This window comes from Mirounga angustirostris, unplaced genomic scaffold, assembly GCF_029215605.1.
Source record: "Mirounga angustirostris isolate CCGP_5_RB_7025 unplaced genomic scaffold, mMirAng1.0.hap1 SCAF_6, whole genome shotgun sequence".
Classification (NCBI taxonomy): domain Eukaryota; kingdom Metazoa; phylum Chordata; class Mammalia; order Carnivora; family Phocidae; genus Mirounga; species Mirounga angustirostris.
This window is the reverse complement of record NW_026991714.1, coordinates 72,345,768-72,363,273: the sequence shown is the minus strand read 5'-3', so window position 1 is coordinate 72,363,273 and position 17,506 is coordinate 72,345,768. Positions and strand designations below refer to the sequence as shown.

Sequence of the window (17,506 nt, the reverse complement as noted above, 5' to 3'; positions counted from 1 at the left end):
CAGGTATACAGATTTTTTTTTTTTTAAAGATTTTATTTATTTATATGACAGAGAGAGACAGCGAGAACAGGAACACAAGCAGGGGGAGTGGGAGAGGGAGAAGCAGGCTTCCCGCTGAGCAGGGAGCCCGATGTGGGACTCGATCCCAGGACCCTGGGATCATGACCTGAGCCGAAGGCAGACGCTTAACGACTGAGCCACCCAGGCGCCCCAGGTATACAGATTTTTAAGAAGTCCTTCTTTAATTGTTGTAAATTTTCCCTGTCTGGTCATTATATTCAAAACAGTTGAAAGTACAGTACGAACACTAAATGATACGTGAGATAATTTTGGTGGTCCACAAGTTAGCCTTTAAAATTATACTGTTTCGGGGCGCCTGGGTGGCTCAGTCGTTAAGCGTCTAGCTTTGGCTCAGGTCATGATCCCAGGGTCCTGTGATCGAGCCCCGCATCGGGCTCCCTGCTCGGCGGGAAGCTTGCTTCTCCCTCTCCCACTCCCCCTGCTTGTGTTCCCTCTCTCGCTGTGTCTCTCTCTGTCAAATAAATAAATAAAATCTTAAAAATATATATATACTGTTTACATGTATGAAATGTGAGTACATATAGAAAAATCTTTTTTTTTAATTGAAGACATATTAGTTTCAGATGTACTATAGTGATTCAACATGTAATGTTATGCTGTGCTAACCACAAGTGTAGCTACATCTCCCATCACACAGCATCATTATAATATCATTGATGGTATTTCCTATGCTTTGCTTTTTATTTCCATGGCTTATTAATTCCATAACAAGAAACCTGTATCTCCCACTCCCCTTCACCCGTTTGCCCATCTCCCCCCAGCAACCACTATTTTGTTGAAAATCTTAATTTGGCATAAATTCATGGATTTATTTTAAATTTTAAAAACTACAACTGGCTAATAAAATAAAATAAAATAAAATAAAATAAAATAAAAAACTACAACTGGCTTATCAAACTTACCATTTTAAAATTATGATTGCTTGGGATGAAGTCTTTCAAAAGACCAAATCAACCTAAGTTTATAAAAAATATTAGATAATTTACATTTTACATGGTATGGATGTGGCAAAATGTTTTCATACTCAGAAGCAGTATTTCTACACTTCTTTGCCACACAAGGTTACCCCTCATATGCCATCACCAAGTCACTGTAGTAGACAGAGTAGGGTGTTTATCCAAAATCTTTCCTTCAGTCTGTCGGCAACAAATCTCACTGTTCTCTACCTCTTTGGGTCATTGTCACTACTCCATCATATGGGTACAAGTGAATAAGGGTGGGTGTATGTATCATTCCCAAAATACATAATGTAGACTGTCAGGGAAGAAAAATAATTTTCTCTCCACCCTTCTAGCTTCTTGGCTGAGACCTCATGTAATAGAAAACAGATTAGCAGGAAAAAAGCCCAAGCAGTTTAATGATATGTACACCTACTGTAGACACACAGATACCAGGAAAACTGAGTAACTCCCCCAAATGGCCAAAGCTATCACCTTAAATACCAACTCCAGCTAAAGACTAAAGAAGATGTGGGGGCAGGGGAGAGCCAGGTTTTCAGGCAAAGCACAGTCAACACGGGAGTCGCTGTCTTGCAGGAGCATGTCCAGACCCTCCCCACACATGGGAGCTTGTCCAGATTCACTCATTCTCATCTTCCTGGTGGGAGAGGGATGCCCTTGCAGGTGGAGACTTCCTGTCTAAGTGCAAAGTGCTCTTCCAACATGGAAGGGTTTCAACATGGTTTTCAGAGCTCCTCTGTTTGCTGGTTTGAAAACATAATCAGCCTAAAATAATCCTTATGCCAGGGAGGTGTATTTTGGGGTGATGTATCCTGCTCCTCTTCATTTCTATAAACAGACAGGTAGCACTGAAAAGATACCAGCTGCCTCTCTACACATGTGGAGCCTCCCTACAATTTGTTGTTAAAATTTATTATAAAACATAAGGAAAAATGGAAGTAGGTCTCCGGAACACTGCTCTCGTGTAAACCCATGGAAAACCTTAGTACTTCTCCTAGTTTAGAACCAAATTTGATCTAAAAAATTCATCTAAAACATAGCCCCTGGCAATTCAGATAAAAACCGAAATGAAAAGAACCTTTTGCTCTTTCTAGTAAAATGTTACTGCTCAAGACTGTTCTAGATAAAAGAAATACCATTCTAAATTGGGAGTGGTATAAATAAAACATAATTACTTGCATGAATGTTTTATATGATTTCCTGAAGTCTATATTTCCATTCATTGCTATGTGAGAATCCAAAACATATTAAAAACTACCCCCCCAATTCCTTTCTCCCACTTCATTCATTTCTTATTTCCTTTACGAGATTAAGATATTTTTCATTTTAAAATATTTAAAAATAAGACAATATTTCATTGATTTAGAAACTATAACTATAACTGGCAAGCAAGAATATATCTCTTAAAAGTTATTCAAGTTTGTTTACTTTGTATTTTCTCAATGTGTATTATTCTTTCACATATCACTTACACTTTGTAACCTTACATGAAACCTTTAATTAGATGCCATAAAAACAAGTCACTATTTAACGATTGTGAGTTCAGCTGTGCAAGGAATTGCAGGTGATACAAAGAACAATCCAGCATCAAAGCTGAAATGCCAGAATTTAAAAGCACACATGTATCTTCAACACTGAATCAAGAAAGCCATAAGAAATATTCAGGAAAGTGTGGGATGTGACCTAGCTGGAACATTCCATCAGTGTTTCTCAGGAAAGCCACACTGACATGGTCCTGGAATCTTTAGCATCTTTATTCAAAGCCTCCAGTCCTCTGGCCCCAGATGATGGCAACACGATGTACAAACTCTTCGGGATCATATTAGGACATACGCAAGCACAGCACAGACACCCGCTGTCTTTGAATGAATTATTTACTAAATAAGTAGAAATTTTCATCAATACTTTGCAAGGAAAAACTAATTTCTTTTTAAGCACAGAGAACTTCAAAGATATTTACTTTTAGAAATAGCTCGGAGATAACTAATTCATTGTCACAATCTGCACTTTTTACCAAGCACATTTTTTGTAAAATTTCAAATATTTACACTATGACAATGTTAAGGCAATAAAACACCTCTGTCAGATGATAAGTGAGGCTTCAATCCCTTTATCCCAATTAAAAGGCTTTCTTGCTGTAAAATGGTTTAATTGCCCATGATTCTTTGATCAAATGAGATAAATGCTAATTTCTAATGCACTCAGTACCTGCTCTTATTTAGAAGCGTATTAAGTTAAATATTGGTTGTTTGGAGTGGGGCCAGGAATGATGTAGACTCTACCCAATACTATGAAATTACACTAATCTCGGTTTTAAAGTGAGTATGGAACAGGCATGCTGATCTTCTGATTTCTTGCTGAGCCATAGGAACCTCAGAATAGAGACTTCCAACATTTACATACTCAGTATTCAAGTGGTTTGCAGATTAAAAAAAAAAAAATGGCTAGAAGCACCTACTAGACTGACCCATTGATACATATATTAAAGACTCTCTCATTACCTTATCAGGTATTTGCAGTAGAGAAAGAAAAAAAATTGCAACATAATTAGAGTTGCCCTGAGTCTTCTAACCCTGACGCAGTTACTGAAGACCAGGGAGGTGTTTGTCTTGCTTCTGTCCACCGATGATAGATGGGATATCACCGACTGAAAATTTAAAACTTATCCTAGAGTAACTTGATTCTGTTAGATTCCTTTATGCAAACGAGAAAAAATAAGCAACAAGATTGTGTAGGTCTAAACCATTTTAGAAGTGAGTTTTTTTTTCTTGAAAGTGTTTTTTTGTTTGTTTGTTTGAAATGCTTACCTAATTTTCCTTAATTTTCATGCATACTAGTAGATAGAAGAGCATGATATTTTACATCTCCACATGCTTACGTGTCTTTACAACTGGAACATTTTATATTTGTTAACCATCAAGCATCATCTTCCTATTTCACTCTTATTCCCCAGAATACACCCAGGAAATAGGCAGAGCTAAAAACAATGGGTGTACAATTTAGGACTTATTCCACAATTAGTAGGAAGTAGAGGTGAGGGAAGGTCAGAGTGGGGGCTAGTTTTGAAAAGTTGTTTACATAAATTGATATCCAAAAGTGTACAAAGTGATTTTTTTTACATCCAAGCCCATATAATTATAATGTTTACATACTGTTCTGAATATTCATAGTATTAAGAGAAAAGACAGAGATAAGAAAGAAATAGTATTTTTAGGAATTATATAATATCTTATTATGAAAGACAACTAGTGTCCCTATTCTAGATTTTTGATACTGGAGAAAATATTAAATTTGCCCTGTTATTGATAAGGTAACTTAGAAATTACCCTGGCTATGATTCTAAATTAAATGTAAAGTTTTTCTTTCTGACAATTAATCAAGAGCTCTTGAGTACCTAAGAATCCTTAGTATTTCTGTCAGGATAATGCTAATACAAAAGAGAGCTGGTTTTGAATAATATCTATGTATAAAGAGATGAGTTTGATTCCTTTGTGATTTAGGGTAATATATCAAAAAATTGGAGTTTGTGGTACAGACTATATTGGACATTTCAATAGAAAGAAAACCCACTGATCTCTGGGTATCTCTGAACTTTCTTTTTTAGATTTCTTTTCCTTCTGTTTTCTAGAAATAATCATTCCCTCATTGCATATTCATATTTAAAATGAACCATGGGTAATAATGTTGCAAATATTCTCAATAAAATGAGTGACAAGTTTTCTTATTTATGCTAACCAAAACTCTCCCGGCTTATTTAAGAGTAACAACATGCCCACATGGATAAAAAGAAACTTCCTAATTATGTGAAATTTGAATAGTTTCCTTTGCACATCAATCAAATCTTTGTACCATAAGTGAAGCCAGATCCAAACAGTGATTTCAGTAATTTATCATCAGACCTCTACCCTCTTAGGTACCATCTACTTTAAAATCAAAATCAATCGCTCATATTTCCACTCTCTTTATGACTTGAAGAGAATAATGCAGGTTTTAATGTACATAATCTACAATGTACATTGATTTACATACCATTGACAATAGTTAAAAAACCCAAAGAATATAAAAATGTAATCAGAAACATATAACAGTCTGTGGATTTCATGATTCTATATAAATATAAAAATATAAATTATATAGATGAAGGGGTTCAGGACAGCCCACCCTGGCAAATGTACAACTTTGGCATATTGTGAGCTGAAGGCACCTGAGACTGTGCAGACTCAAGATAAATTCTGTCCTTCTCTTAACCACACAGAAGAACCTAAATTGGGGTCTCCCAGAATAAAGGTTATTAACAGAGATAAATTTTATCTGAGTGACCCACCTGTATGGTAGGGCAAACATCTAATTATCAGATACATGCTTTTCTTATCATCCTATGAAGTGCATCCCTTTCCTCTGAAGCCCCAGACTCCCACCCCCTTCTCCCTAGTTCAGGATGACACACAGACCTCATCCTGCCTGAATGCCTTTGGAATTTCCACATCTGTGTGGATTCCCCATACATACACCTATTATATTTGATTTTTGTCTGTGAATCTGTCTCATGTCAATTTGATCCTGAGTCCAGCTAGAAGGACCTTTGGAGAGGATAGGGATTCTTGCTCCCCGACATAGACGTTGGCATATACAAAGCAGTCCATGTTTAACAACCATCTCTCTGAGAGAAGAAGCTCTGATTTGTAGCATTTGTCACTTTCCATACTCTAGGCTCTACCACCATGACCACAAATGTGAGGTCATTGAACTTGGAGCTGGGAAGAGACCCACAATCGGTCCTTAAGCAAGTAGGAGTCAGCTTTTCAGTTCCAACAACCCACCGTTTTAAGTAAATTATGTGTCTAAGATGTAGAGGCAATGAAGAATTCTTTACCATTTGTTGGGGGGGAGTGATGTGTTGTAATACTTTGGAAAATAATATGGTGCTATTTAGTAAGATTAAAAGTATATGCTTATACATTCATAATAAACATAAGTTTCTCATGGTAATTCCATTTTTAAATTATCCATTTTTTAAAAGATTTTATTTATTTGAGAGAGAAAGAGTATGTGAGCAATGGGGGAGGGACAGAGGGAGAGAATCTTAAGCAGATTCCCAGCTGAGTGCGGAGCCAGACACAAGGCTCCATCCCAGGACCCTGAGATCATGACCTGAGCCCAAATCAAGAGTCAGATGCTTACGCTTAACTGACTGAGTCACCCAGGAGCCCCTACATGATCCATTTTTGATCTATGAAGTGCCAGTAGTTAAGTAGTTTATAGAATACTGTAACGATATGAGAATATATTCCAAGCATTTGTCTTAAGTATTAGTTGTGGTTGTTAACTTGCTAATCTTCACAAGAAGTCTATGTGGTGTGTTTTATTAATATCGTCATTTTACGAGGTAGGAAACTGAGGTACAACATCTGCCCAAAGTCACCCAGCTAGTCAACGGCAGCACTGGCATTTAAATCCAGGTAGGGCGCCTGGGTGGCTCAGTTGGGTGCCTGGGTGGCTCAGTTGGTTAAGCGACTGCCTTCGGCTCAGGTCATGATCCTGGAGTCCCGGGATCGAGTCCCGCATCGGGCTCCCTGCTCGGCAGGGAGTCTGCTTCTCCCTCTGACCCTCTTCCCTCTCATGCTCTCTGTCTCTCATTCTCTCTGTCTCAAATAAATAAATAAAATCTTTAAAAATAAAATAAAATAAAATAAATCCAGGTAATGGTAGTTCGAGAATTCATGCTTTTGCCATAATCCTGCACTCACTGCCTCTCACGAGAGTCATGAGGGTAGATACCATCCCATGCCAAAAAACAAAAAAATGGAAAGTATAGTTGAATTAATTATAATGCATCCTAATTTTGGTATATTCTAAAATCATTAAAAGGATATCGCTCTGAAAATTTTTAAAAACACCAAAAAGCTTCTAATCTCCTATATTTAACATTCACATTTTATACTGTCTGATTTAAATTTATAATAAAAATTGTTACAGATAAATTGACCCTTTCTTTAATTTCTTGCCAATTCCATCCTTTCCTTTTGATGATTCATGCATATCCTTCTATTTCATAATTTTATCCCTGAAATGCTAAAAATTTAACACTCCCTCCCTCACTTATGGGCAGTCTAGCAGATTGCATACAAATTGTTCCAGGTATCTTTATAAATATTTTAAATTAAATAGCAACTCAGATGTTTTAGCTTGAGTTTCTTTAAAAAAAAAACAACTCATTTTAAATAGCACAATAAAAACTGTTTTCAGATACATTCCAGAGCAATCTTACTTTTCCCTACATGTTATTAGCGATTCTGAGTCAGGCAAGGGAAACTGTATTTTTTCTTCTCATTTTCACTTGCATGGAAATAATCTATAAAAAGAAAGATTTCAGGGTTTTGAGGAACTCAAATCTACTCAATCTACTGAGAGTCCAGTAGATTTTACTTTTTCTTATATCTGCTGTCTGTCTCCACTTTAGCCTCTACCCCTGGACACCAAGACAATCAATTGAAAAACAACCAACTGGAGAATTTTGAATGTAAATCTAGAGATTTGGCTTCAAAAATTAGATTTCTATCTATGTATCTATATCTACTACCTACCTACTACATATAACAGATAAATTTATATATATTATATATGTTACATAAAATAATTATATTTATATATAAGTAAATATATTTATATATTATAAGTATATAAAATGATATTAATATAAATATACACAGACAAAATCCCCCCCCCCTTTCTGGCAAAATATCTTTTGGGCAAAAATGCCATTGAGTGACACCTTGTTGCATATAAACTGGTTCAGAAGAGCTGGCGGATGAAGATTTCCTTTTGCCCCTCTCTGCTGTCTTCCTGTTCTGCCACATGACTAGGATGACAATGCTTAGGAGCCCTTAAAGGCAGAGGTTGGCTTCAGGGTCTAATAACCTTTTCAGAACATGATCCTGTCACTTTCTATGGACCTTCGTCAATACTGGAAGCTATCTGTAGCCAGACCTATCAGTTGTTTGCTGAAGTACTAGCCCCGTTCTTCTTGTTAACAAACTCTTCTTCCCCTTCTCCTTCCTTCCTCCTCCTCTGCCTCTCCTCCTCCTTCTTCTCCTGGCCTAGGCCCCCAGGGTTATCGGTGTGTCCAGCTCCAGGAGATGCAGAGAATTTGGTGTAATCCAGAGGTGATTAGCTCATTCCCCTTTGCTACATACAATCTTCCTCAACCTCCCTTCTCTATACTGCTTCCTGGGATCCCAGGTTGGGAGGGGACATTGGATGGGAGAGGACTCAGGAAGAGTTTCCTTGCAGACAAAGGAGGAATAAACAAACATAAGAGGAGTCCTAGTTTTGCCCTCTTTCCACCTGCTTATCCTCAGACTTGAAATGCAGTTGTGATGCTTATGGCTGTGGGATTTACTACCCCCTGACAAATAAGGCATTGGAAAAATAACCAAATTTCAGGAAAGGGGCACAATGTAAGGAGAGAAGTAACCTGAGTCCTTAGTGATATACTTGAGCTGTCAAACCAACCCTTGATCCACATGAATCTAGGGATTTTATTAAGATGATAACAAAAGTCCATGTTATGGGGTGCCTGGGTGGCTCAGTTGGTTAAGTGACTGCCTTCAGCTCAGGTCATGATCCTGGAGTCCCGGGATCGAGTCCCGCATCGGGCTCCCTGCTCAGCAGGGAGTCTGCTTCTCCCTCTGACCCTCGCCCCTCTCATGTGCTCTCTCTCTCTCATTCTCTGTCTTTCAAATAAATAAATAATTTTTTTTAAAAAGCCCATATTATATAAGACTGTTTTCTGATGTTCTGTTCCTACTTTGCACACATCCTGGTTATGGTCCCAGTTGCTGACACCTAGTGAGCAACTATTCAAGAAATGGCAGCCATGGGAGAGAAGATTGCCAATTGGAAGGTTTTTCTCTTCCTTTAGTATACTCTGGAATCCCCTGGGGAGTTAATAAAAATGCAAGCATTCCACTTCTACCCTTTGAATTTTTATTCAGAGGGTCTGAGGTTGGGTCCAGGAATCTGCATGTTTAATATCCTCCCAAGGTGATTCTGCTGCTGACATTCCATGTATCACACTTTGAGAAATACTTCAGTGTGAACTGAAGGCAAATTATTGAAGAGTGGGTATGAGTGATTCAGAGGGAAGGAAACAGTGAGGAGAAACAATCCTCCTGCCCCCTTCCATCCCACTCCCCATCTAGAAGAATATAATATACAAATTACGCTGTGGGCAGCCTACCCTGTCCAGCCCATAAACTACACCAAGCACTCTGAGAGCACTTACATATTTCGGGTGCATTCTTTACTTCATAAGTTCCCCAGAGGGAAGCTAGGGAAATTGAATACTCACATTAGCTTGGATGATGACAAAGTACCGAGTCTTATCTTCATAGTTGAGCCTCTTCCTTAACACCACATTTCCAGTTAACATGAGGGGAATTTCGAAGGTGTCATTAGATGTCTGCAAATAGGGAAAGATACAGAATCAACTCCTTCAAATATAAGATGAATTAGAGAATGCAGTGTTGCAACCTAGTCTTTTGAAAGTTCTAGAGAGCATGCTTATCATCTGAAAATAGAATATTGCCTGTAAGCTTCATATTTAATACTATCATTTTTTAAAGATGTATTTATCTGAGAGAGCGAAAGAGGGAGGGAGGGGCAGAGGCAGAGAATCTCCAGCAGACTTCCCGCTGAGCATAGAACCAACTAGGGCTCTCTCCCAGGACCCTGACATCATAACCTGAAATGAAACCAAGAGTCGGCCGCTTCACTGACTGAGTCATCCAGGCGCCCCCAATACTCTCGTCATTTTTAAAAACTTTGCATGTTGATCAATGGGTTTCACCAGAATCATTTTGATAATAACCACAAAACTTATTTCCTGTAACAGTTTTTTGTATATTTTTAGGGTTACCCATCAATAGCCCCGGGATACTTCTAAATCAAAGTTCAGGTATCTGGAAATTTTCCCTGTTACCACCGTTTGTTTTATCAACAAAGAGTTCAAACATTGCAATTTGTGATTTCTATATAATATCCTTTTTTTAAGACTGGTGTCAGGGGAGGAGGAGGGGAGGGGGATGGGAGGAGGAGGGCAATGGTGATTTGTACTTGGTTCTGTGAGCTCACACGTCATTACCCAGAGCAGGTCATTCTTCTGACCGAAAAAAAAAAAAAAGGCACTCCTGGCCTATCTCCAAAGAGAGGCAGAATCAGAACCTTTTGGAAACCAGCGTAAATGCTTTTGCTTTAAATGCAATCAGTTCAGGGGCGCCTGGGAGGCTCAGTCATTGGGCATCTGCTTTCAGCTCAGGTCCTGATCCCGGGGTCCTGGGATCGAGCCCTGCGTTGGGCTCCCTGCTTTGCGGGAAGCCTGCTTCTCCCTCTCCCACTCCCCCTGCTTGTGTTCCCTCTCTCGCTGTGTCTCCCTCTGTCAAATAAATAAATTCTAAAAAAAAAAAAATGCAATCAGTTTAGCAGCTATTCATCCCTAAACTCATTCCTTATTTATTTTAGATAAAATTCAATGAAAATGATGGCAAAAGAAAAGAGAAGAAAAAAAAAGAAGAAAAGAAAGAAAAGAAAGCTCAATTTTAACTATTCTGATTTTGCTCATGGGTTAAATAAAAGTGTGCTTTGTTTTAGTGATGAGTTTGCAACATTGGTAATTAAACTTCTATGATTTTGGATAGTACAAATGCCTGATTCTTCTCTATTCCACATCTAGTATAAATGTTCATGCACATCATAAGAAAATACAGGTAGGGTACAAAGATACTAATAATACAAGTGACCATCTTCAATTTGGCCTGTATTAAGACTGGAATAGAAACTTCATGCCCTCTATTTTGTGTAAGTTCATTAAAAAAATACCTTTTGAAGTAGATCTGTTTATACAACATTCAAAAATGATGACAATAATGCTGAACATAATAGTAGCTGTGACAGATTCCTGAGGGAGCCCTGTCTATCCCCACTTCCTGAAAGGCATCTCATGCCTTTGTGTAAAACCTTCCCTTGAGTGTGACCTGCTTCTAACCAAGGATACAGCATAGGCGATAAACTGTCACTTTTGTGGCTACACTGTGTCATGGATGACTCCATCTTGCAAACAGCCTGGGTCTAGACACTCTCCTTGCAGAACTCAGAGGGTATACAGCCGAGGAACTCAGTGTGGTCTCTCAGAGGTGGGAGCAGTTTCTAGCCAAAGTCAGCAAGAAGCCAATGCCTTCCGTCTTAAAATCATAAAGAAATGAATTCTGACAGGAGTCTGAGTTTCTCTGGAAGGAAATTCTTCCTTAGTTGAGACTCCATAGGAGAACTAATCTGGTCAACACCCAGACTGCAACCTTGTGAGAGCCAAGCTGAGTCTAGACTCTTAAGTCACAGAAACTACAAAAATGAGTATGTGTTGTTTTAAGACACTAAATTTGTGATGGTTTGTCACACAATAATAGATAACTAACACACCATGTTAACCCCTGAAACTTATCTCAAAGATCAGTGGTGGTTTATAGTAACAGTAATTGATATCTGCTACATTTGCTGAGTCTTCAACATAATATTTTCAAGTGATATTATATTTTTGTTTCTCTGATATTTGGGAACACACAGACATGAGGATATACTCATATATGTTCTTATTAGAAAGTTATCCTCTTTTTAAAAATACAGAGATAAATAAACCACTTCTAAATAGTTTCTCCAGTTCTCTTTCCCTTAAAGAGCAATCAGCCTGACACAGACTTGAAATGTCAGTGTTTCTGGTTATAAACTAGTACCAGTGGTTAACGAGCTGATAGCTCATCACTGCAGATCCACAGCAGTCGACGAAATGAAGGATGTTCTCCTGTTGTCATTAGAACTTTGAAATGATTGTATCATTGCTGCTGCCTAAGACAGGAAAACCAGAATGGTTCAGCAAGAAAAAGGACTATGCCTACTAGTCTTCTAAAGATATACTGAAGAAATGAACTGATTGGGAATTGATTGTTCTGCTTCTATATGGTTGATGATCTCCTCCTTGGCTTAGTCTTTCCACAAACAACACCTATGAACTCTGGACTAAGTGCAAAGAAACAAAGAATACCAGACACCCCTAGAGAGATAACCAAAGCAGACATACTCTGGGAGATCTCACACACTTGAAAGAAGAGACAACGTGGGTGAGCTTGCTGTTTTACAGTAGCTAGTGCCTCGAGGGGCAGTCAAAATTCTGATAGAAAGTCCATCTGGCCTGAAGCATCAGGGGAGAGATTTTTGGGACCACCAATGCTGATGGAAGGTGAGAGGGGGCCTTAGAGGGAGAAAGCCAGGAAGGGAGAGAACAAATGTCACATGTAAGCTGTGTTGGAGTCTTTGGGTGACCTCTAGAGCAGAGGCCGACTCAAAGAGGTGCACTAAGAAAGCATATAGAACTGAGCTCCGAGCTGCACCCGAGGGTTTTTAATGCAAGCCCAATGATGTTGTCTGGTACATTAAAAACAAACACATGGACAAATCTTCTCAGATGAATATAATAGAAGAGTCTCTCCACAACATAACCTTCACAAGGTCCAGGAGGGAGTTCAGAACAACTGGACCCATGATGAACCAGGGAATGGGATCCCTTCTCAGAAGGAGAAGAAATCAGGGAAGACCAATGTTAGGACAAGCAGAGGAGGATTTTAAAGCAGCTGTTTGAACTCTGTCCTCAGAGATGTAAATAATATGCTCAGTGCAGGTGAGACCACAGGAAAACTCAGCAAAGACAGGCAAACTCTAAAAATGTGGAACATTCCAACCTGAGGATTATACTAGCTGGGGGGGGAGATCCCTGGATACACTAGACAGGTTTATTTGGAAGTCAGGGCCCGAGTTGTCATATTTCTATTTCTTTAGAAGGGAAATCTAGATGTGAGTGTGAAATTTCATGATTTTTAGATATTGGCTCAAAAATGATTTAAATTAATTTGTGGCCAAAGGTGCCTGGGTGGCTCAGTTGGTTCAGTATCTGACTCTTGATTTCAGCTCAGGTTATGATCTCAGGGTCCTGGGATTGCACCCCAATAAGGCTCTGTGCTCAGTGGGGAGTCTTCTTGAGAGTCTCCCTTTCCCTCTACCTCTGCCTCTCCTGCTCACTCTCTCTGTCTCTCTCTCTCAACTAAATACATAAAAATAAATTCTTTAAATTAATTTGTGGCCAAACAAAATGTCTGTGAGTGGAATGAAACTCGAGGTCATTAATTTGTGATTCCTGCTAATGAATAATGCAGCATCAGTTGGAAAACAAACAAACAAAAACAAACAAACAAATCCTGAGATTTTTAAGTAGAACAGACCAATCTACACCTTTACCATTCCATACACTGTGGGACTCATTGTGGGACTTCTATTAATAGAAGCAGGGTTACTAGCAATTGAATGGTGACAGATACAAACATCAGTAGGTAACTGAGGTTTACATTAAATTTCCATGATGGCTAAAGATGGGTTCGCTCTGTAAGGATGTGGCTGGGTTCATGCTTTCTCCCTGCACCCCCATAAGCTCCAAGTTAAGTGCTCTCATGGTGTCTTATTCTTTTGCCTCATTGAATTAGGTCCGTGCCCAGAGAATGTCTTTATTTATTCCACAGCAGTGCTAGCTTGCTAGAGTACATTTTTCTTTTTCTGTAATTTGGACACTGCATGTGGCCAATTGGCTTATCCAATCTATAGGCAGTAAAGGTACATATTGTGTTTCGTGCCAAGTCCACAAGTCCCTGAAAGGGGGAAGCCTTCAGAAGGAATTACTGCACAGGTGACAAGGATTTCCAGCCCCCCAAACATCTGAAAGATCATGCCTAAGTAATGCATTTTTGTCTCACACTACATCTAAACCTTGGATAGGTTGGTTTTTAGTGCAATGCAATAAATATTTCCCTAAAATACATGGCCTGGCTGTTCTATGCTTGCTGGGAGTTTCATTTTTACAGCTTGAAGAGTAAAGATTAAGAAACGACTTCATAAAATGTAAGCTAGAAACATGGCACGCACGTACAATTAATTCTTCTAAAAACTTAAGTAGTAAGGAAGACAAATTGTCTAGAAATGAAATGTGTGGTCAGCTGTCTGTTTCTGTTTTTAAGGAAAAGTGTTTCTCTTGTCTTTTGTCTTCTGCTCCTTCTTGATCTTTTCTGCTCAATTTCTTGTGCAACCCTTCCTATTTATGGTCCTTCTCTGTCACATCCTCTTACTTCCCCCCCCTTTTTTTTTCACTGCCTCTGCCTAAAGCTCTGGAGGCACATGTCTTAGGGGAGAAGACACATAAAACAAACAAAAACACCTCCAAATCTTCCTTAGGCTGTGCTACACCTAGGGGCTTTTTTTCTTTTCATTTTTTTTTCCCCGATTGTTTTGAAACTTTTACCATAAGTACTGAACTGTTTTATTAGAACACAGCGGAGAAAAAGTGGAGTCCATGTGCTCTAGAAAGAGTCCTGAGTCTGCGGCTCAGAAGCCCCGTGCACACTAGCCAGCCACGGCCGTGAGCCCGTTTCTCTCCCACCCACGAACCGACACGCCAGAAGATGAGAACGTTCACAATTCACTTAGTTCTCACACTATATGTGTGAAGTAAGTCCTATCGGCCATTCTCAGTCTCTGCGAGCTCAGTGTTTTTGTTTCTTTGTTTAAAGCTTATATAACAAATACATAAATTAAAAATAAAAACATAATATTAACTTCACCACTTCCTATTTTCTTAATATTAAACATAAAGAAGAAGCATTCATTTAGAAAATTCACTTAAGAAGTGATTTTAAAATGATGCTTTGGGGAACCCATGGCACCCTGAGAAGTTTTCTGGGGGAAAGAGGAAGGGAAAGTTGGCAGGTAGGGCTTCTCGCTTGGGCTGCAACAAAACCATTCTGATCTTATCAATGTGATAGATAATATAACAAACTAGAGGAAATAATTTCACAGCCTAAAAACAGTGTAGAAATTCAATGGTCTAATTAGAAATAAATAATCTAAAAAAAAAAAAAAAAAAAAAAAAAAGCAGGCACCTGGATAGCTCAGCTGGTTAAGCATCATCCTTTAGCTCAGGTCATGATCCCAGGGTCCTGGAATCGAATCCCACATCAGGCTCCCTGCTCAGCGGGGAGCTTGTTTCTCCTCTGTCTATGAGCCTCCCCCCTACTCATGCTCCTCTCTCTCTCAAATAAAAAACAAAATCTTAAAAAAAGGAAGGCTACAGCTAAAGGTTTTGTTCTCTTCTCTATCTTAGGCTTCACTGGTGGACATCGGCAGTGTGCTATTACTTGGCAAGATGCATAACGCATATGCATCATACTGGTTACACCATCTCCGATGATTTATTTAGAATGCTTAAGAGTCCACAAGCACAATGGAAATGTAGTGAAAATGGCGTATTGTTCCTATAAATAATTTTAAATTTGTACCTACAAAACCCACCAAAAAGTTTTTAAAAGTGGTTTTTAAAAGTATAACACGACTAGAAAAGAGACAGTAATTTTGAGATAATTTTTAACAGCAGAATGACTACTAACGTAGTTCAAGGAGCTAAATAATAGAATAATATAGTAAGGATCAGCTGGAGGAAGCACTGTTTTTATTCCTCATAGTGATGTCACATTCCACGTAGGTACTGACATACCGGATCATTAGGATTATATTGGATAACGTATTCTATCTGTCCATTTGGTCCATCATCTATGTCTGTAGCTCCATTGTCTCCTGAAAATCCTGTAAATATCGTGGTGCCAACTGGAGTGAGCTGAAAATAAAATAAAATAAAAACTGTCAATCCTCATTCCATCAACAGCACACCAGAAGTGTTCTAGCACAAGCCCAGGCTTTTGTTACACAAAAGAGAGCGGGCGGCTGCCCAGGGCCACAGATCTGACGCGTTTCTAAAGAACACTTGCAAACCTTCCGTAGGAGTTTTTGTAAAGGCTGAAATTTCCAACATCACGGCCCTTGCTTTGGGTAAAAAACAGAAGGCCTTAATTCAGTGTGAAGCACATTTGGACCAATTCATGACCATTAGCATCTTAGCCCCTGTGGAGAGAATGCATCTGTTGTTCTTCCTTAAATAAATAAATAAATAAAACCAAAAACCTTGATGCATTAAGTTATCGACAAGCTAGAATTTAAACTGTATGAGGAAGTTAGCATCTTTATTTTAAAATCAAACACCATTTCGGAGAGATCAATGACATGATGTGCCAGTGGAAGTCTGAGGAAGAGACGGAGACAGCGGTGCCCTGTGTATCAGAGGACGGAGAGAGCTGGGAGTTTCCGCACTTGCAGAAGGCTATTGAGTGGTGGGTGTTGGCAAGCTGGCCAGATCTTTCCCTTTGGGATTCAGACAACAAAACTTAACAAGGCATACGAGACCATGATTTGGCATTTGGCCTGCACATCTAGCTTTATTCATTGTTGCTCTCCACCAGAGAATCACTGTTATTTTCTCTGACCTGTAGGTCATTCTCTGCACAGTGTCTTCCTACATCCAGAGCCTCCGGTCCTCAAGCTGTAGTTGGAATCCTCTTCATTAGTTATACCTCCACTTAATTAGTATCACCTTCTCCTAAAGCATCCCGGACAAAGCATTCTCTACCCCACAATAGAATAAGGTGCCCTTTTTGTTGTGCTTGCATTTTATACCTTTCTTCCTTAATCACTGCACTGAAATCATGAATAAATAAATTGTGTCAATAAACACAACCTCTCTGCCTTCTATAGAGCGGAGGCTTTTCATTTTTTTTTTTTTTTAATTTTCAGAGATATGTTTTGTTAGTTTTTAAATGGGATTCTTTCATGGAGAAATAGTTTCAGAGATTGAAAAAGAAAAGGGGTTGTCTCATTTATTCCTGTTTTTAGTGGGTATAAATCCAAATCTCTACAGGGATCCACCACATAATGAGTAAATGAGTGAAGCAAGCCTGATGTGCTTGGGGGCAAACTGAGAAGCACATATATTCTATGAAGCCAATTCTTGTCATCATGGACTGTAGTCTTCTAATATTCTAATTTTACAAGAAACATCTTGGTTCTAAGGATGGCCATAGATTTTAAAGAATTAAACTATGAGTTAAATGGGCCAGACAAAATATATGCATGAGGCATAGCAACCACAGTACTTTGCAACTTCTGATCTAGAAAAAAAAAAATACAATTATGATGAAAGAAACAAGCCATCAATACAAAGTAGCGCTTATTTACAAAGTCAGCCTTCCTGGTGGGAAGGTCTAAAGGGCAAACTTTGACTTGCAGCAGGTCAAAAAGAACACAAACAAGAGAGAGGAGATGGTCTCAACAGCACATATGAGAACACCAGGACACCATGGACAGGGACCCTGGGTGAGAACATGAAAGACTGCTAACACTTCTATGTTGACAATTTTCTATTTTTTTAAAATGTAATCCCAGTCCCCAAAGATATTGTGCTTTCTTACAAAAAAAAAAAAAAAAAAAAAATC

General features: G+C 38.7%; 1 protein-coding gene across 8 annotated transcripts in view; it reads right to left on the bottom strand.

Moving 5' to 3' along the window:
• The window catches only part of PCDH15 (protocadherin related 15), a 794,976-nt gene that overhangs the window by 457,437 nt on the left and 320,033 nt on the right, over window positions 1-17,506 (bottom strand). For all 8 annotated transcript variants that reach the window (XM_045877695.2, XM_045877694.2, XM_045877690.2 and 5 more), the window contains 2 exons: window positions 15,679-15,798; window positions 9,391-9,501 (listed from right to left, as the gene is read on the bottom strand). In XM_045877695.2, the coding sequence (XP_045733651.1) occupies window positions 9,391-9,501; window positions 15,679-15,798 (231 nt within the window). The remainder of the gene's footprint in view (window positions 1-9,390; window positions 9,502-15,678; window positions 15,799-17,506) is intronic.